The sequence below is a fragment of the Branchiostoma lanceolatum genome, chromosome 2 (assembly GCF_035083965.1).
Source record: "Branchiostoma lanceolatum isolate klBraLanc5 chromosome 2, klBraLanc5.hap2, whole genome shotgun sequence".
Lineage (NCBI taxonomy): Eukaryota > Metazoa > Chordata > Leptocardii > Amphioxiformes > Branchiostomatidae > Branchiostoma > Branchiostoma lanceolatum.
Window position 1 is genome coordinate 25,566,422 of NC_089723.1, and position 22,016 is coordinate 25,588,437.

The window sequence follows — 22,016 nt, forward strand, 5'->3', positions numbered from 1 at the left end:
AGTCTCTATGATTTTCAGATACAATCACATTCTAACCATAGAGTCTACAGCTATGTTGTAGTGATGTATAATAGGTGTTGACCTAAATTGGAAAACATATATCTATATCATCAGGCGCTCTCGAACCGTGTGAATATTCTAACAGAATTGCCACAGTTTAGAATGCGCACCAAATGGCAGCCGACCAAGGTAGTAGTTGAATCTAAGATAAGTTGACAGCATGGACTTCCTTAATACATGGCAACTTTGTATGCCATAAATCAATGTAGACAGCATTAAGTGTGTTACAAAAAGTAACCTGGTTTTCCCTGGTAATCTGGGATCATATACGTAGTAGACGTACTAGATTTTAGGAATGGTTTGAGTAGGACAGATGAAGATACATCTCCATTAGTGAAAGCTTATTTAGATGAGGCCCAAAACTTGAACTGATACAGTATGATCTCTGATTGTGAAGGGAAGACTGAAATACCGAGGTTGGGGGAGATAAGAGCTAAGTCGTTGTATCCTCTTTGATCAATTTCGGAAACAGGAAATCGCTAGCCACAGGGTGGTATAGTATGTGATCGGATTTAACATAAGCTACCCATGCCCTATTCATTTGATTTTACGTATTACAAGATGAAGTATAGTTCAGTACGTTAGGTTAATTCCATTTCAATATAAAAGGCGCATCTTCTGGTTTATTATACTATCGTCTTCTCCAATTCTCACCTTGTAATTACCTTCAAATTCCAACCAGCACAAAAGCGGCGATTGATTACATTAACTAAGCTGAGCGTCCTTTCAACTGTGGTCAGGGTAATTGTCCCTGTCAGTTTTTAAAAAGTCGGCCATCCTTCACCGCTCTCACTTAAGTGCCACACGGCGATTTCGTTCTTCGCCACAATTATGCTGTCAGGAACTGGGGCTGTTTAGTGGTGATTTCCGCCGTAAAACGTACATGTAAGGCAGGTGGGAAATTGCAGTTTAGCATCTGATGACACAGCAATGTCGACGTGTAATTTTCTAATCAGGGCAAGTGGTATGTAACCGTAACGTTTGTAGTGAAACGGGGATAATTGTCTCCATAACGCCTCTAGAAGTCTCTGGTGCGTATATTATTACGTCACTTGGGGGTGGACAACAAATGGCATCTCTAGGATTAAAAAAACTGGAGGAAATGGCAGGAGCGGCACAAAACTTGTACAATTTTAAAAATTTGATTGCATTATTTCTTTAGTTGGTATTTTGGTTTTCCTTATTTATCTATCCATCTATAATGATTATTTTTGTTTGATCTTATTTACTTATGTATACATGTTAAAATGATCAGCTCTTATCAAGTAATCAATTGCATTTAAGGGGAAACCCTTGAAGGTATCAGGTTTGTCCTGCATGTTTTTCTTTACTGTTTGCAACAAAATATACTTTTTATGTGCAAATAAACAATAAACAAACAAACAAAACAGTTCGATATTTGGGTGCCTGGAAGAATTGTTTGAAACTGTATTGTCATGATTTCGAAGGGTACGCATTTTCATGAGATCGTTCAGGGCAAACAGTTAATTGGTATCGAGTCAACCGAATATATTAGTGTTAATCAAAACAAAATGGTGACTGATGAGTTTTCTTGTATTCGTTATCATCTTAAATTAAGGTCTAAGATCCAATCACTCCAGCTGTGTCGTGTTTGGTGATATTTTGCTTCTTTACCAGCAGCTATCTGTACACATACAACCGTATTACATTACAGTAATAAAAAAAATCTAGCACATGTAAATAATATGCATGGCTTTATGGATCTTTAGAGGTGTCTGTATCTGTGCTGTTCTCCATCACTATGTCAAACTTTACAAAATGTAGCATTTGGACAGTCAACAAGACATCGTTACACTACCCACAGTGTAGCATGTGATCATGAAGCAGCATAAATGCAGCTAATGATTGATTTTGCCCCGCCAAATGAGAGACTTAATGAAGCATGGCCGATGAGAAAAACATACGCCATTGATGGAGCTACGCTGTCAAATGATTCTCCCACTCTATGTATTGAGACGGCTGTAATACCACGCACAGCGCTATCTGCCACATTCATCACATCCTGGCGTGATCGATGTACAATACATGCACCTCTGAGTACTGATGACCTCTGATTAATCAGAAAACTGGTCTGCTGCAGCATGACTTCTCTCTCGACAGGAGTCGATATGACCTTTCCCGCTGATTTCGTTACCCCTGTGACGTCACACGCCCCGTGACGTCAGCAGGCTCTTGTCCAACACGCTGGTATTCACACCGGATTTGTGTACAATTCCCCACCTACCCACAAATCTATTAACTTTGCATTGGAAAGAGCTTTGTCAGCCAACCATGGCTCAAACTGGGAAATCCTACTCTGTGCCATGGTTTGGAGGATATTTCGTATCCGTGAGCATCGGAAGGCAAACATAACCAGCGAGCGAGCTGATGTGGGTGGTTTAGCACTCACTCCTCAATGTTGGGCTGCTGGCTGCTTTTTTTTTTTAGGGAATCTTCTAACAAAACATGGAGACTGGACTTGGGTCAGTGCCGTTCTACATAGCTGTTTTCTGTGCTGTGTCGCTGTCGTTTGCAGAAGACTTCAAACTTGCAGTGATACTCCCAGAGGATCCGCAGTACCTGTTTTCACTACCGATGGTGATTCCTGGCATACAAATCGCCATAGAAAAGGTAGAGAACACCACGCTGTATCCCCATAAGGTACAATTAGTGTACGGGGATTCCCGGTGCTCCGGTAAGACAGGCCTCGTACTTGCCGTGGACTTCTACATAAACGAGCGGCCACACGCCTTTCTGGGCCCCGCCTGTAACTTTGCCTGTGCCCCGGTAGCCAGGCTGGCGTCCCATTGGAACGTACCGCAGCTATCGGCGGGGGCACCTGCGCTGGGCTTCGAAGATAAAATCACCGAGTACAACCTTTTAACACGGACGTTTGTCTCCTACGGTAAACTGGGGGAGTTCCTAGTCACCCTGTTCCGTCGTTATGGGTGGAACGATTCAGCTGTTATCTACAACGACGACGACCAGACCAAGAAAACACATTACTTCATGGCAGAAGGCATCGTTGCCAAGTTTGCCGATGCCGGCATCAATGTCTACCCAAAGGCGATTCTAGAAGATGAAGGGCCAAACTATGAAGCCATTCTGAAGGACGTGAGCAAGCACGCAAGAAGTAAGTACACTGTTCAATATACTGGTTCTTCCGTGCCACAGAGACTGCTGTCAGGACAAGCTGAGCGATGGCCTGCTATGATCAAGACTTATAAGTCTGAATCATGGCAGATGAAATATCGTGTTTCTGATACCTTATTGTGGACGTATAAATCTTCTTGTGCACAGAACCTTTACTATGCAACAACCAACAGTTGACCATTGGTTGCAACACAAATACATTTCGAAATAGCTCATATTGTTTTAACTTCTATCGACCCCTCATCATAGGTTCATTAAAAAACAAATAATCTCATTCTGATGACACGGTATTGCGTTCAATGGGAACATGTGGAAGTGATTATGGTGGTTAACCAGTCTTAATCAACGAACAACACGACACAGCTACTAGTGGTACAGAATAAGCACAAAGAGCGGACATCTATTCTGACACAATACCGTGTATACCTTGGTGTGTATGGAAAGTATGGATAAGGAGTTCTCAGTTCATCCATTGGCAAAAGGTTCGTAAAGTGTATTCTCGTTTCCGCTGGGTCGACATCGTTTTCCTACACCGTACACGTTGAATGACTTCAGGAAGCCTAGAAATTGGGGAAATCAGAAGAGTTAAACGCCAATGACGTAGTTAGTTCGAAAGTTTCATCGTAGGAAAGGTCAATAGTCATTATACAATACAGCATGTATTTTGTAAAAAAAGGAAAGCAGTCATCCTCAATTGAGGTGAGGCATGGTGCTTTTTTGAGTAGCTAGTGGTATATAAAGTTAGTACAATGCGGCTTCGCTACGGTTCGTATTTTTATTCTGTACGCATCCCATACAAGTTGTATTTACGCATTTACATGATTGTGTGTTATTACTGAAGACGTAGTATGCTACGTACTGCTCACAGAAATAAGTTGAAAATCGCTTTAAAATCGTCCCACAAAAACCGTTTGTGCAAAATGCATGGCACAGCAAAGTAATGACAGCTCCTCTATTTGTGCGGAAACGCATTGGAAGAGGTAATGAATGAAAGCATTCCGGGGTCCGTGGGCCACCGGAAAAGATTTTCGTGAGGTTACAGTAAAACGCCAGAGTAACCTTGTTTAAATAAAAGCGTGCCTTTCACTCTGTTTGACCTCTGACAAATCATCAGTGGACCGTTCAGAAAGGACAAGATAATTCAGTCTCTTGTGGATGCATTAGAGTGCACGCAGTCAATCTTTAACAAGTCTATGAATGTCTGAGTTAAACCGCCATTGTGTGGAGCCTTACGAATGGTTCTCGGGCCACGGGACGACATGTAAGCTGAAAAAGTCTCTGTAAATTATGTTTTGACCTCAGACCCAGGAAATGCTCTGGAAATAAGAAAAGAACAGTACCTGCTCCAGCTCTTATACCTCCGTATGGAAAAAAGAACATAGCTAGCCATAATAATGTTGCTCTGTTGCTTTATTGTTAAAAGTCACCACATTGAACGCATGACCTTGAAACATGATTTGTAGTACCCAAAACACAATTAGATTTGAGTGACGTAGTTGCACATCACTAGATTATACATTTGACATTAGAACATGTTTTGGCATTGGCTGCAAATACAATCAAGTCATTTCTATATCCATCAAGGCCTGCAAACCATTCCAGCAACGGTGATGTTATGATTACTACAACGCTGGTACTATTATGCTGGAAAACATTCGATTAGCGCTCATGAACGTTCTGGTTACATTGCGTGCGTACGAATCAAATCTCGAGATTACGTCCTAACTCAAGTTGCCAAACATTTAAGACAATTACAACATAAATCACACTTAAATGATAGAAAGATGAAATGATAGAAGATCCACCTTGAACGTGGCGCTGACATTGTCAGTGCGTGGTACGTTCATCAAACGATATGTGATAAAGAATATGGGAAACGTACTCTGGAAATGTTGCGTCGAACTGGCCCACCTTCTGCATACTATTGCAAGTATTATTATGTTCATGTGTACAAACTGATTCGTGTATGTGAACAAATTGGTACTCTGAAAAAATTGAACTATCTTTCGTGAAATAGTTTCCTCTGACACGGGATAAAGGATTGTATTACTCTGCAAACAAGCACCACAAATGACAACAAGAGTCTTAGGACCCAAAATCTCCAAGAAACTTTGTTTTTTTATTAAACCAGTTCCCCCCCATTCTATATCGCTCAATGGTATGACCCACACTGGCCGGGCAAGGGGAGAAGTGGCTATGAATAGCTACTGACCTAGATAAGAGACCAACAGATGGTGCGACCTCAAAGCCCACAATAGAGTAGATATTCCTCATTACTTATGCAAATTCAGTATGAATTTGCATAATTAGCACTTCAGTTTGTACATCTCTGTCCAACCTACCTGCATATCAAATAACATGAAAATCTTTCGCTCCTTTCTTCAGTTATTCTCCTTGCAAAATATTTACAAACTCGCCATTGCAATTCCAGTGACACATACCAGGGGGCCCAAAATCGACCTTGACCTTTCTCCTCCCAGCACCTACCCACATACCAAATATCATTTCAATCCATCCACACGTTCTTCAGTTATGCTGATTTTAAGCGTCCGGTGACACATACATACACACACGGTGACACAAACATACACACACGCGCACACACACGCAAACACACTAACTTCGCATGATTTGCACTTCAGTGTGTACATCTCTGTCCAACCTACCTGCGTACCAAATAACATGAAAATCTGTTGTTCCTCTCTTCAGTTATACCCCTTTAAAACATTTTTACAAATAGGCCATTGCAGTTCCAGGGACACAAACCAGGGGGCCCAAAATCGATCTTGACCATTCTCCTCCCAGCGCATACCCACATACCAAATATCATTACAATCCATCTACACGTTCTACAGTTATGCTGACTTTAAGCATCCGACGACACCCATGCAAACGATTTACCTCCTTACTTATGCAAATTCGGTCTCATTTGCATAGTTTGCACTTAAGTGTGTACAACTTGGTCTAACCTACCTGTGTACCAAAGAACATGACGATCTGTCAATCCACTCTTCAGTTCTTCTACATTGAAGATTTTAACAAATACGCCATTGCAGTTCCAGTCACACATGCCAGGGGGCCCAAAATCGACCTTGACCTTCTTCCTCCTAACATCCACCCACATACCAAAAAATCATTACAATCCATGTACAGGTTCTACAGTTATGGTGACTTTAAGCGTCCGGTGACACATACATACACACAAACACCAAACGCAAGCAAAACAGTATCTCCATGAAAAAGCCTTTTTTCATGGAGAAAATTAAGTTTAACTCCTGCTCGAGGGCCAATTTCAACATGAAACAATGTATAGAAAAAGTATACAGATAGTGCAAGTTGAAAATAATGACAAGTGGAACAAGTGGCGATTCTAAAAACCGCTACGAAATACAATCTAAGTTTTTAGATTTTGACTCCTTTTTTTTGGAAGCAGTGGGAGACGAAGTGTCCCACCTTTTCTGCAATGAGTGGGTTTTGATAGCTTAACAGGGTTGTTTTTCTTTTCGTCAGTTAACGTAAAAAAATCGCGGTGAGTTTTGGTGGATTCTTTGTTGATGAATTAAAAATGATAACCTTTGAGGCACTGAGCCTAGCCAGAAAGTAGTAATTGGGAATTTTTTACAAAAATGTTCATTTGCGATTGATTACGATATCATCAAATTGGCCCTTCAAATCAATGTAAATATTTTAGTTGGTTTCATAACTATGCTGTGAAAGATGTTCTGATAAGAAAAATAGAGAAATTTTTCAAAGGAATAAGGTGGCTGTAAAGCTTTCAAAATGTGTGTGTCTTTTAGGATATATCTGTTCGACGTATCAAAGTGACGAATTAAATTTTTAAGGTACAATTTGAAGTCAATTTACAAGGAAATGCTTGTATGCATGCAAATCTACATTCTCTGCTATTCATTCAACTGGTCAAATCAGAGTTCCCACTCCATCTATATTCAGAGCAAGAAGCTGCAAAACGGTGGATTTAGAATGAAGCCCTTGCATGCATTATAGGTATCGATATGCAATTATGCATGTTCCTATGGGACATCAACAAAACACGAACAAATTTGCTCGATTTGCATGTTTCCTCTATATTGCCTGTTGTATGATAACATATCTGGCAACATGTGTGCCCAGTGACGCAAGCTTCATCGGAATATATCAGGGATTCAAATAGCCCCACAGTACACATTGCATGCGGTATTGCTAAAAAAACGTTGGTTTAATGAGTTTACTACAGCTTGATAGATATGTTCTAACCGTCCTTTTTTACCAGCCATTATGGATGCTCAATAACACTTTTCGACATCTATATAGAAATCCTCTCAACTCATCAGCATCTACATCAAAACTTATAACCAAGAAAATTGAATATGAAGTTAACGTGTGTCCATGATGTAGACTGTTATGAGCATTCTAAATGCGCAGAGAGTTGTGTGACAGACGGGTGCGTAGCTGCTTGTTTGCATATCGTTCAAGATCAAATAACGTTTCCAACCCCTCGTCTAGGGAAAATAACTCACCAATGGTGAATGGGATGAACCTGCTAGATTCGGAGATTAGAAGACGTTTCTATGACTGATCTCATATAGATCGCAGTGGTAAACAATTTGTTTTCACTACCCTTGGGTAGTTTTCATTAGGCTAGGTTATTTGGCGTTCCAATATTACAGCTGGATCTAGTTAGCTCCTTCGCAGACTTCTTGGAGCGCAGGTGTTCATTTTTTGGGGAGCGCTGATTCGCTAAGGTTCACTCTATTGCCGAGGGAGATCGTTTTGCCGTCGTTTGAGCGGTTCCTCAAAAAAATGAACGCCTGCGCTCCAAGAGGTCTGCAAAGGAGGCTTAGTTCGCAGGTGGATTAGTTTTGTTGCAGTCTTACAGGTGGATTAGTTTGTGTTGCAATGTTACAGGTGGATTAGTTTGTGTTGCAACCTTACAGGTGGATTAGTTTGTGTTGCAACCTTACAGGTGGATTAGTTTGTGTTGCAATGTTACAGGTGGATTAGTTTGTGTTGCAATCTCACAGGTGGATTAGTTTATGTTCGTCCAATCCAGCCAGTGTGTAAAATACATACTACTGTAATCAGATATTGGGTGTTGAATGAGGGAAGCTGGTCTGCTATCATATCTAGTTATGATATATATAACCTTTGACGTAAAGATGGATAAGCCTTTGGGCATCTTGACAGAAAAAAGGATCGGTCTCCAGACATCAGTGATGGGTTCTTAACTTTGACAGCTGGACTACTGAAGATCACAAAACGTCTTATTCAAGCGTTACCGGAGCAAGAGGGGATCTTAAAGATGTATAGCTGTGATGCGTTCATTCAATTAGTTTCAGAAAATACGTCTCCAGTAAGAATACTACTAGCCAGTTCTTATAAACATGTATCTGTCTATTAGAGTGCCCCTAGGCTGGGAATGACAGTACAAACTATATGATTTAGCCGCCAATATTGCACCGGGGAAATTTGAATCCCTGATTCAATTATTTCTCTAGCCTCTAACGTAATATGACCAATTAACGTCCGATTTAGCCAAAACGTATTTATCTTAAAACCGCGCGGAAAGAGCCAAATTTTAAACCCATGGTCAGAAATATCAGCTCTTCTATAAAAAAATGCATGGTCTGTAAGTTTTTCTCCGCCTATCTAACGCCGTGCGAGCATGTATTTATACTGAGGTATATGATGAAAAATTGTGCTAGGGTAACCCATTATCGTCCACAGTTTTTTCCCTTCTAGCGCTATGCTTGAAGAACATAGACCAGAAAAAAAATGCACAGTAACTGTCGAAAGTATTCTACAGACCAATGACAGTAAAATCATTATGTCTGCCCCGGCACTTGCTTGACGCGATGAAAGAAAACAACGTTTATCTATGAATTTCCCCGACATGTGCGGCACGTGGCGTTCACATGGTAAACGCATGGCCATTATGTTTTGCCGTGCAAAAATTAGCCTCCGGTGCGGGGTTAGGTTGTATCGAACCTTCCTAAAACTGGTAAGAGTTTCAAACCTCGAATCACTATGGATAGTCTGAATATCAAAGAAAGGTTTAACGTCAGCTACTTTTAAAAGATACTTGCTATCGTGCAAGTTAGAAAAACATGATAAAATACGCGGTGTCGAATTGAATATGAAATACGTTATGCGTGACGCTTCCGTGCAACTTGTTGTTACTGGTTCAGGAGTTTATTCTGTTATGTCGCTGGACGTAAACCTTTTTCATTGTTTTGTATAATAGAGGGAGATGGCTAAGGATCATACTTATGACGTTCTTTATTGTTCATGAGAACAGGCTTTGGCATAATACACCGCGACATGTGGACATGAGCCAAACCGGACGTAAATAGGTTCTGCACGTAAATAGGTCATGTTACGTTAGGTGGAGCGAGCGGCAGCTGATTGATAAAGTAAGCATTGAATGTTTTGTTGGAAACATGATTCCAGGCACAGAATACATTCACCAGATCTGTAATGATATAAGCTTGATATTTTGATGTTGGAAATGACAGCTTAGTTGTACGTATATACGTTAGTATTGTAAGTTGCATACTTGATGCATTCAACGGAATACATCATAGACGTTGGAAATGAACCCTTTGTTCTCATCATCACCGTCATTTGCCGACAGGCATAATGCAATTTTGGCATTGTATGGATAAATATTGAAGATTGAAAAATGTCTCCCACATACATGATAATGTCATTCCTGCCTCTGGACCAGTCTATTTACAAAAGTATAGATATAGGCGATCTTTGGCAGGCTTCCTTACACAACCAAACTAGTTCGAGAAATTACGAGTACAACATATACTCTTCAACTGAGATTCAGATTTAAATTCATAACATGTCAACACATTCCTACCCATGGAGCCTATATTGACCATGTACGGTACCTATGTAATTTGTTCGTAAACGTGAACCTCGTACCCCTAAGAGCCACACCTTACTTCAAAAAATGTGTTGTAGTGGTATTAAACGATGCAAACGGGGTAGGGAGCCAGCCATGTTTCCGCGGAGAAATTAGATCGTGATTGCTCGATCCGAATCACCACACAAACGCGGCTCCAACTAGTTATTTTTGGAGTAAAGGCAATTCTAAAGGCGATTACCTGAACACGTTGTCTACAGAAATCACATTTATGGCTAAATTGTGCCATGAATTCAGAATTACTACCGAAGTGAGTCTTACTTTGTGTCAACCTAGACTGTTTGTCTTCCCTCAGCCTTGCAACTTCCAAGGCAAGCTATGTGCAATTCTATCCATGTTTGAACTATAGAACTTTTTCACCTTGGGCTAAGGCCAAACAAATTGACTTTGGCAATTTACGACTCTAGTATCCGCTTTCCAATATTTCTTTTTACAAATTACAGTATGTCTTTGCACGACTTACAATCTGGATGCAACTTTTTTTGTTGAAACGGACGAAAATAAATGAGCACACGGATGCATATAATCAAGTCAGTGGGGCCTAAGTGCCGTCAATGCAGTCGTGGTTGTCATTAGCATATATCCAAACTACTCTAGAACATGTTGTATTGAGTTGTAGATCTGGTAGAGCCTACAACATACCATGCTCAATCAGGCTCGTTACTCATGATGTATGGGTAGTAGCGGCGTGTGGAGACATATGTAACACTTTAACGAACGTATAAGTCAAAGCTTGTCGACAACCCTGAGTTATTCACCATTATTTTGGGTCTTACAAACCATTCGTCACACCCACCGCTATTTACATCCGCAGTAACGATCTAAAGATGTTAGACTTGTCATATATCATGTGCCTACGGATTAATCCGTATTTCAGCCAAGACACGTTCGCCATCAATATCTGCTAGAATCAAACATCTGTAGAATATACAATTATAGAAATCATTGATCATATGTTGATTCAAAATAACGTTACGTTGTTTCTAACATATTCACATTCATATTAACATCCAGTACGGTCGTCTACTGCATATCATTTGGTTTGAGAGTTTTCATTATGAAGTTACGTTGTTTCTAACATCCCCACAGTCACATAAAAATCCATTCTTATAACCGTCTACTGACTATCATTTGGTTTGAGAGTTTTTTAAAACTTCTCGATGCACGTAGCTTGTTTTTATGTTTTATCTAACTAGGAAGCAACTACTAAGAGAGAGGTTCAGAGAGGAAAGTTGTGAGATCGATCGTGCAATGGGATCTTGTACATGTAGTCGTTGCCCTCATATACTTGCCAAGATAAAGGCTGTGAGGCTGAGGGTTTTCATCCGCTGACGCCAGATGTTTGCTGACCTTTATGAACAGACACTCTACAAATATTCACCAAAACTGCACGCCTTAATGTTCAGAGTCTAAAACTCTTCTGAAATGTCAATGGAGCCATGGTAAGAGGCGTAGCGGCAACATGAGTATGCGATATCCTCGTTAATATTTCATTGCCGTGCGTAATCTTGGAGTACTTACAAGGTTTGGCTTTTAAGTCTTCGCTCCCAAAGTTACAAGGGCATCTTGGCACGGGGTAGAGTCGATCTTGACGTTAACCATGTTTGGATCAAACGCGGTCTGACAGTTGAAGTAATTGTACGAGCCTAGTTGACGGGATTATCGAGGATCTGGCATAGGAAGAGTCAAAAAGAAAGGACCCTTGATGAAAAGTTTACAACGAATGTTAACAATATATCGATTTTTCTATACAGGAAATATAGGTTTTGAGTGCTATACAAGTTTGTACAGAACTTACGGGATAACACGTACTTTAACTGACTTAGACAAAACTTTTAATTGAGATGCATACTGCAACTACTGAATAAAGCCTCTGAGCGAGAGGGATCGCCTCAGCTGGGGAATCTCATTTGTTACGCAGAATCCCTGGCTCATTCCTCGGTCCCTAAAGTAATTAAAACGTCACCCAGGATTATTTACTAATTAATGTTTGGGGACCTTTGTCGGCATCTTGTTGTAACTTGTCTTACACCCCGTTGCACTGCCATCAATCTATCTATCACTAAAGCCTGGGAGAACCTGGGAACTGAGATGCGGAAACAAATATAGGATTAGGAGGATGAACGTCAATGAACACCCAGTGACGCAGTCTGCAGGTCCAAGCTCCCACGACTTGAACAGGTTCTAGCTGCCTGGATTAAAAAAACGCGTGATACAAAATGTAATCACTGTATCCGTCACAAGATTATATCTTTCGTGTGTCCTCACACCCTTACACGAAAATTGCATTTTGACACGTCAGTGAAGACATCAAACTCAATCGCCAACTCTTGAACCATTTCGTGTTGGAGTCAACAACGTTGCAATTAGTGATACGACACCTAACACTTAACTTAAATACACGGTATCGATGTCATAGTGGTTAGACTAGTGGTTAGGCAATGTCATGCCCTTGAGAAAAGTACTTGACGCGAACTTCCTCACTTAACTGACTCACGCAAAATGAATTCCAAGCTTCGGAAAGAGAAAGGGATGGGCTTTTCCATTATGTCGGTCCGTGAACATCGTAAAGTGAACCTCTATCGCCTGGATTGTCTTTATCATATTAACCTTTACATACTACATGGCGCTAACTCATATAACATTGACATCAGGTATCTGAATGATGTCCTGCATATTTGGACACAACCTAATGAAGCCACATTTCCTTCAGTTTAGCTGAAAATCGTTCGTCTTCAGCGTGAGCACCTATTTGCAAGAGCATGTAGTAAAGATCATAACATTAGAAGATGTGTTACGTTTTGGCAAAACACATTGATAACCCTGACCACAGTGTCTTACTGTTAGAAACATGCCTCACCCTAGCCTTATTCCACATCGCACATTCTCCTGTGCAAATCCACATTACAAATTATCCTATTCAAATCCACATCACACATTCATCTGTGCACATCGTTGAATTACAATGTAAGTGTTTGACGCCAGCAAGAAGCGAATGGGATGCACGCTCTGCGTGGTATTGTAAAGTCTGGTCAAATTACAGCGTTCGTGGTCGATGCGGTGAGAAAATACCAGATTCTTGATCAAGCGGTGTCAGAAACCACTTTGGACGATCGGGTGCCCTTTCCATTTCAGGGAAACATTGATTGATATTCGTGCTGCTGATTCTTCAAGGTCAAGATATGCCGTGTCTAGGGTCTAGTTTATCACCACCACTGTCTACTCATTGGTTGAACACAAACAAACAAACAAACAAACAAACAAACAAACAAACAAACAAACAAACAAACAAACAAAGACAGGACTACCTCTGGTTAGACACTTTCCGAAAACCAGGTAGTTATACGAGTAGTACCAACGATTCATCACTTCTTGCAAGGCTATCAAGGAGCCGAAGAAGTTGAGAGGATCGATAAATACAAGTCTAGAGGGACGAAAGAGGATTACATTTGCCTCAATCATAGCGCCAATATTACGCTTGAATAGACGGTTTCGTTTAGCATCTTAAAGTCGGAATAGCACCAGAAAGGCGTAGCAAAATACAACGGTTGTCTTTAGAGGTGCTTGCCAAAATGATTAAAGTCGTACGTACAACCAGGGCACGAATGTTGTTAAGATTCTGATATGTAGAAAATAAGGTGTCAATTTATGTTTCAAGGAATTCAAACAACTACTTTTTCCTCATACAATGCTAAATTGTATATCTTGTTCCTGGTATAGAAATAGAGTCATCAGATATCTGTATGTTCACCTTACTTGGTTTGGATACGTTGAACCCTGTGAAGTGAATATATGTAAATCAACAGGCGTGCCAGATACAAGAAGAGGTAGTCTTCAGACGTTCAGACGGACAGAAAATCAATAAATTTAACCCAAGGGTCATTCACACAATGAAACGTTGGGAATACGACATAATGACGCAAATGTAATTTCGATCTGCCCTCGATCCGTCTTCCGATTGGTATCTCTCTAATTGCAACCCAAAAGCAGTGCCTCTTAGTAACACAAGTTACACAACACAAAATCAGTATTCAATGGCAATGATAAAGCATGTTTTACAACCATGTACGAATGAAATTTAGATTTGTTAGATTACTACGAGTCTTTGTGGTAATCCACTCCACCAGCTATGGCATCAATGTCCAGTCATATTGGTCAGCAGTTTTCACTGTATCCTTCCTGTTTAACACTTCTCTCCTTCGTTACCACCCAAGGAGTGATTTGGTTAGTCATACTGACAGCAGTTGTTTTAATGATATTTTTTGATATCTACTAGTAGTTAAATTAAGACTTTACAAACGAATCTATAATCGATGCCCTTTCAGTTGTGGTTCTGTGCGTGTCTGCCGACGCCGTTCGCAGTATCCTTCTCCAAGCGTACGACATGGGCTTCACATCGGGAGAGTACGCTTTCTTCAACGTCAACTTGTTCCCACGCGACGAGTTGGGATACGACAACTGGTCACGAGGGGACAGCAGGGATGGGGACGCAAAAAAAGCCTACCAGGTAATATTAACATTTCAGCAGTTAAAACTTGATGACAGACTTGATATCAAAGGATGAAGAATGGTTGTCAATGTTTAAAATCAATCATAATATTCAAAGCATATAAATCACACAGTTTGATATTTATTTTCTCATTACGTTTTCTATAAGGCCCTGATGGTCATCACCATGCAAGCGCCCAACAGCTCAGACTATGTCGCCTTTTCGGAAAAGGTGAAGATGATGGCTGAGCGGAACCACAACTACACGCACGGACCGGAGTTGGTAAGCGACTTCAACAGAAGCACTAACAAATATAACGTTGAATCAAACTACTTTACACCAAATGACAGTTACTCAAGCAATTGGATAAAATTTGGAAACGGCCAGTATCCACTGTCTTCCGTCAGACGTGACTTAAAGGGAAAAGCTGGACTAGGTTTTAAACTAAAACCCTAAATTGTTATGTTAATGAGGTGAAGTCTAAAGATGCTGTCAGAAACGTCTGACCGTTTCCAATTTCTATCCAGGTTCTTGAGCAACTTTCATTTGGCGTATCTAATTACCTGGATGCCGAACCTTCATCAACGTATCAAACTACTTGATATCTATCCTGAAGTTTTGAAAAGCTATTGTCCTGTATACGTAGGTACAGAATAGCTTTTTACAGGTCATGTTTCAAATTATACATGGGGCTTTTCCAATAGCCTTTTCAACAGAAACGTTTTGAGATGAAGAACTTCTTGTTGTGACATAATTACCTTCGCCAGAAGGTTATGTTTTAGGTTTTGCTATAGTAAAGTGGCTGTGGATGTAAACAGCATAACTCAAGAAGGAATGGAGGGATGTTCATGATATTTGGTAGGTGGTATGGTAGGTGTTGGGAGACAAAGGTCAATTTCGGGTCGGCTTTCTACAGTACTGTGGTGGAACTTATATGTATGCTTCATTGATCTTTCCATTTCTGTTCACATTTGATGCAACACAGGTAAACGCTTACGTGGGTGCTTTTCATGACGCAGTGATCCTGTACTCTCTCGCCCTGAACGAGACTCTCGCAAACGGCGAGGACCCACGTGACGGTACAGCAATCACAGACAGGATGCGGAACCAATCATTTGAAGGCAAGAAAACTTTCCTCATTCTCTTCTAGATCAAAGAATAGACAAGAGAAAAACTGATTTCTTTCCTTTCGAAACGGTCTTCTTCTGCCTTGATTATTCATCAAATTGTTTATAACAAGTGAGTACATACGTAAGCAGCGGATAATGTGGGCTTTGGGTGAGGATGGCTTTTGACGGGTCCCCAGAAAGTGCGAAATGGAACGAAATGGAACTTTCTGGGGATCGCTTTTGGCGATGTTTGAATGTATCAACACATGGATGGCGAACAGTATTTTTGGTTGCTTTCAAGTTTTACAAAAGTGAATGTTCACATCAAAGTCTATGGCATAAATATTTAAACGTGTCTGATTAGTAAAATTCTACTACCTTAGCAAGATTTATGTGTTAAATTACAGGGATATCTGGAAACGTGAGTATTGACGGCAATGGTGACCGGGAAAACGACTTCTCACTGTTAGACATGGTGGACCCAGCAACAGGCCGATTTGAGGTATGTTTGCAGGTGCACGTACCGCTCACGGCTTGAATACGAACCTCTCAATGCTTCAGAAATTTTATTAGAGGCGGTAATTGGTCTGTTTGGGGTCGGAAGGGAGGAGTAGATCAGTTGTAAATAGCGTCTGCGGTGACCTTATTCTCCCATGCCCTTATATCCATTACCTAGATCGTAGCCAACTACCACCACGACCCTGGCAATCAGCAGGAGTTTGAAGACGTTTCGGGAGTTCACATCCACTGGCCGGGAGGGACTGTGCCTGCAGGGGAACCGTTTTGTGGCTTCTTGAACGACAACCCGGCCTGTCAGCCCGACGGTATTACTGATCAATTACCCTTTCTCCTTTCACTATAAATTTCCTTGCACCATTCATTTCCGTTAAGGAAAGCTCCGGGTAATCGGCGTTCCACATCCCATTAGTGCCTAGTGAAGGAAAACATCCTGGACTATATAACGTGGGACTTCTACTTTCTCTCTTCATTTCACTGGTCGTGATCATCACACTGCACTATCTTTAATTACAAAATGTTCTCCGATCGTTTTACATTCCGCTGCCTATCGTTGGTAATGATCTTTCCTGCTGTTTCTCTTCATTCGCTGTCTCTTCAGACCGACTCGGCACGCTTGCTGTGGTGGGGATCTCTCTATCCTGCCTCGTGGTGTTGGTGGCTATTCTGTCCTACTTTTCCTACAGGTACTTTTTGAAGCTCACGGGCTGATCAAGTCAAATACATTGCAAGCAACGGTGGCATGCACTTACTAGCAAGTTTATCATATACGTACTTTTCAGCAAGCAACGGCATGTCGTGATAAAATGCCGAATTTTGCTAGACATTTCCTGACATTACTTGGTCTCTTCACCAGACCGTTGCTTTGCAATCCGTAACTTTTATCCTTCTAGTTCTACTCTTTGAGATCTAAAATTGTTCTTTAGGGCCATCAGAGTTGGAATCAGTTCAGTTTGCTAGAGTTCTAGGTGTGATCCTGCAGGCCGATCTCAAGTGGTCCGCTCATGTAAACTCGATAGTTAACAAAGCCAACCGTAGGATTTATCTGGTACGTGTCCTAAAGAAACACGGACTTGTTGACTTAACGCTTGTTTTCTGTGGTTTTGTAAGACCATTGCTAGAGTATGCTTACCCTATGTGGCATCATGGCCTCACTACTCTCCAGTCAAACTACATAGAAGCTGTACAGAAGAGGGCGTGTAGAATAATTCTAGGTAAAAACTATGTTAGCTATGACAGAGCATTAGAACAGCTGTCACTTACTCCACTGTACCTGAGACGCCGCAATTTCTGTGTGAACTTCGCACTTTGGTCTATATCTAAATCCCCCACCTTCTCTAGTTGGCTTCCTCCGAAATGGGGAAGCGCTCACGGTAGGGATCTGAGAACGAAGGACAACTTCACACAGTTCAGCTGCAGAACTTGTAGATTTAAGAGTACCATCTTACCTTTTAGCGTAGACTTATTAAATGCACTGTAGTTTTTTAAATGAAGTGTTCAGTTTTTGAATGAAGTGTAGAGTTATTGTAAAATTGTAAACAGTTATTGAATGAATCTAAATGAATTTTAAGAAACGTGTCATACCCCCAATTCAGCCAGGAAAGGCTGCAATGGTTTGTGTGTGCACATGTTGCAAATAAACTAATCATCATCATCATCTCTATAGTCAGTAACTCATTGGCAGCATGTTCCACAGAAATATGTATTTCTTTGTTCGTCGGCTCGTTTTGTTGGTAACTTTTTGTCCCCTACTTTACCACATGTAAGGAAATGGAAGCTGGAGGTAGAACTAACCAGCATGTTGTGGAGAGTGAAGTGGGAAGATATCGTGTTCAACATCAGCAGCACTAGTAGGAGAAACAGCTGCTTAAGCCTGGGCAGCTCACGGGTGGGTCTCTCTTCGCTCTGTACATGTTTTCACATGCAAAAAAGCAACCATTACCAGACTTAGCTGACATATACCACTATTGGTAAGTCCCGATTTTCGTGCAGTGTGCGCACCTTGCCTAGCCTACAAGTACAACTTTATAGGTATATATGATCTGCTGAGGTCACATAATGTTTGATTACTGTCACGATTGTGCCAGACGATATGAATTATGCAAAAGTTGACATTCACGCCTATGCTTCTGGCATATAGTAATATGAAACAAATTATGAAACAAATTGCAATGATTAAAGAATTACGTCCCAGGTCCACTCACACACATGACTGGCAATCTACGGTACATCCGTAGGGACAGATGTAATGTTCAGTATCACATTCAGGGAATGCCTTGTTTAATTTGGTTTCCTGCAAATATTGAAATCCATTCAAAGATGCTCAGCGAGAAAAAGATTGTTATCTTGTAGAACTAGGTCGGCTGGTAAAACAACCAGTGCAATCGAAGTGGCCTACATCGATGTGGCACGTGGCCTAGATCGATGCGATGTTCAACCACTAGGTCATGCAATGCTTCCGTAGGGACACCTCTCAATGCACGTATCTGACCCGTTGCAAGATGCGATTTTCTCCCAAGAATTGGCAATCTATTGCCTGTCTCATCTGAAATGTCACGCGATGATGAATCTCCTCACATCTTACAGGGATCAATCTTAAGGTCGCCCAATTCTATGAAGTCGACAGACGGACAGCATCAGATATTCACCAAAGTCGGCTACTATAAAGTAAGTCACGACCACCAAGAGTCCTTTCCATGCATTACGTTGTTTATGACAATCATATGTCAACTTCTGCCCTTAATGAAATGTCAAGATGCCAACTGCTACCAAAAAGTACAGCCCGTTGTATAAGTCACATGCTTCATGTCACGTAAATCTTATGTTATAGATGTAAGGGAAGCCCTGCAGAGATTCTAGCTGCCTAAAAAGCAAATGACTAGTAGTATCTTTTACGGTGTGGTAGTATCCTTTACGGTTTTCAATTTAACAACTTCACTTTGCAGCTATACCACGTGTTGTGTAATAAAATTGATAATGCACAGGAAAGATAAGCCACAATACCAGGCTAGAAATTATAGTTTCTGGCTCTACGACAAGGAACTACACGAGTCGAGTTAGAGCTTGCTCAATTTAACACAAGAAGACAGGGTCGTTTTTTTATCGTGGCGGCTATTTGGCTAAGCTCCGAGTTATGTATGTGTATGTGATTCTCAATCATACTCCTCTTGAAAACTTACAGGGAAACTTCATCGCAGTGAAGGTTGTCTCCCGGAAAAGAGTTGACCTTGGCCGTAAGACTCTATTGGAACTGAAACACGTGAGCATGCATGTCTTCTTGTCTATATTTGTGACTGCCTCAGTGAAAACTTACGTATGCGTTTGGGCAGACATGTGATGAAAATGGTGTACTTAGTCACTTAATTGATAATATTTCAGAAACTTCATATTCTTAATCATGACTTGATACTAATGGCAATACATGCTTGAATTGAGATCTGTTTCATTTCTGTTCTGTTTTTGCTTTATAAACTACTTGCGGCAGATGCGGGATCTACAACACGACCACGTGACGCGGTTTGTCGGTGCCTGTATCGACCCACCGAATGTCTGCATCCTGACAGAGTACTGCCCCAAGGGAAGTTTACAGGTACTGTTATTGAAATAATCCCCCTACGTCTAGTCCGTTCATTGGCTGATGTATCATGTAATATAAGGGTCCACAGTATATCTGCGTTGCGTTCACGAAAAATACTTAGTTACATTTTTCGTTTGGCCGAACATCACACACTCAAACGTTTGGAGCCAAGTTCAGAAGTGGTTCAGAGGTGTGATATAAATTATTAGTTATTACTGATCCTGTAAATGCTAGGACTTTTAATACAGTAATTATATCTATCCTTTCATTTCGCATCAGCTTGTCGTGCTGAAGATCTAAGCCTAATCGGTTTGCGTGTCTGTCAATGCGTGGCGATGTTTTGCAGGACATACTGGAGAATGATTCAATCAAGCTCGATTGGATGTTCCGGTACTCACTCATGCACGACATCACCAAGGTAATTACAATCCACGAGCTACTGTAATCATGCAGCGCCTGTTTTATACATGCACAAAACAGTTGGTTGGGCCACGGTTTTGGGCTTAAACGGTGGCAATTACAGCACCGGAAATTGCACTGATTTCGTATTGAAGCACTGATGAGTATAGTATAACTGTCGTGACCAAATACGGTGTTGGATACTTGTGCAGTATGAGAGTGGTACCAATTGCATCAACTTTGAAACTTTTGAGATGGATTCTTCATTGAAAGGTTTTAACTTCGTAAATTGACTCATATCGAAAGAAGGATTTCAGAAATGTTTTATTTAAAGGCGGTGACTGTAGCCAATTGTAGCTTACCTATATCTTTTGCGTGGTTGATATCAGATATGGAGCTGAGCCTCATTGTGCAACAAGTTTTGCGATGATCTCGTTCAGTCGACTCACTTATACATGGTGCAAACTTGATAGACGCAGGAAGCTAGTTAAAACTAATCACGTCCAAAAGTGGGAAGCCATCCGAATACTGAAGAAACCTGTGATTTTTCTTCCTTCAATAGGGCATGGCGTATATCCACGACAGCGAAATCCACTCACACGGCTCCCTGAAGTCATCTAACTGCGTGGTAGACAGCCGATTCGTGCTGAAGGTCACCGACTTCGGCCTCCACTCCCTCCGGGAGGAAGACTCGACCAGGGACAGGGACTCTCACGCCTTTTACGCGGGTAAGCTACCGCAGGGATATAACTACAGGCCCAATATCGCGATTTTATCAATCAAAAGTTCCGAACTCTTAGCACAGCAAGGAGGATGAATGGGATGTCTTACTGTGTGCCCTTCATGTGCCTTCGGTAAGTCGTAATTTCCTATTATGAAACCTTTTCATCTCATGCGTTTGGCATAATTGTGGATTCCACACACGGATTCAATTGCAAGGTTGTTTCTACCGGGTCTTTACGCACGCCTTTCATCGACCTAAAAGCCGCCTGGATTTGCCGCTCTCGTGGCGTGTGCTAGATGATATAATCAAACATCGACTGAGAGTTCCCTCCGGTTTAACCCAAGCTGTGACCTCGGAAAGCACTGATGTTACAATGTTTCCCATTAACGACATTGTTGCACAAGGTAAACTGTGGACGGCGCCCGAGCTGGTGCGGATAGACGTGCAGGTTCCCTGTGGAACACAGCGGGGGGACGTCTACAGCTTCGGCATCATCCTGCAGGAGATCTGCGTCAGGAACGGGACCTTCTACGTGGAGACCGAGGAGGAGGATCTCAGTCCGAAAGGCACGTGTGTCGTCATTGTTGTCACTCTGCTCTGACTTCCTTCCATGAATCCAATGTCGTGCTCAGACGAAAAGCACACACGCCATATCAATAGTTTTCCCAAGGAGATTTAAGTGACAACCTTTTGCCTCCTTGGTTCTCCCTTTGAAAGATTACTCAAAAGATGTATAGAGGGCCACTGTAATGATTGTTGGGCACGTTGTTCAGATGGGCGCCAGACTACTTCAGTCTTTTGACAATTCAAACAAACAGGGGAAAATTTACTGATCAAATTGATTGTACAAGTAGCTGCATTGTAAAGCGCAACATGAGAAGTCTATATACTTTTTGATCACAGTCAGCCATCTGGGATGTGTATTGGGGAATATGCGTTTTACAAGGAATGCTGGGGTGATTGAATTTTCTCTTCTGGATGGGCCCACAAATTTACTGCTGCTCACAGAACAAACGTGTTGCACGGGGGATGCATATTTGTTGTTTAATTCACTTAAA

The 22,016-nt window shown here is 41.3% G+C and overlaps 1 protein-coding gene across 1 annotated transcript in view; it reads left to right on the forward strand.

Annotated features, from left to right (window-relative positions):
* Window positions 1-2,238: 2,238 nt before the first annotated feature.
* The window catches only part of LOC136428196 (atrial natriuretic peptide receptor 1-like), a 28,925-nt gene continuing 9,147 nt past the window's right edge, over window positions 2,239-22,016 (forward strand). Inside the window, exons 1-14 of the mRNA XM_066417536.1 lie at window positions 2,239-3,193; window positions 14,470-14,651; window positions 14,802-14,915; window positions 15,619-15,754; window positions 16,150-16,244; window positions 16,419-16,566; window positions 16,860-16,944; window positions 18,026-18,146; window positions 18,845-18,925; window positions 19,440-19,517; window positions 19,743-19,847; window positions 20,182-20,253; window positions 20,797-20,962; window positions 21,363-21,524. Of these exons, the coding sequence (XP_066273633.1) occupies window positions 2,527-3,193; window positions 14,470-14,651; window positions 14,802-14,915; window positions 15,619-15,754; window positions 16,150-16,244; window positions 16,419-16,566; window positions 16,860-16,944; window positions 18,026-18,146; window positions 18,845-18,925; window positions 19,440-19,517; window positions 19,743-19,847; window positions 20,182-20,253; window positions 20,797-20,962; window positions 21,363-21,524 (2,212 nt within the window). The 5' untranslated portion in view covers window positions 2,239-2,526. The remainder of the gene's footprint in view (window positions 3,194-14,469; window positions 14,652-14,801; window positions 14,916-15,618; window positions 15,755-16,149; window positions 16,245-16,418; window positions 16,567-16,859; window positions 16,945-18,025; window positions 18,147-18,844; window positions 18,926-19,439; window positions 19,518-19,742; window positions 19,848-20,181; window positions 20,254-20,796; window positions 20,963-21,362; window positions 21,525-22,016) is intronic.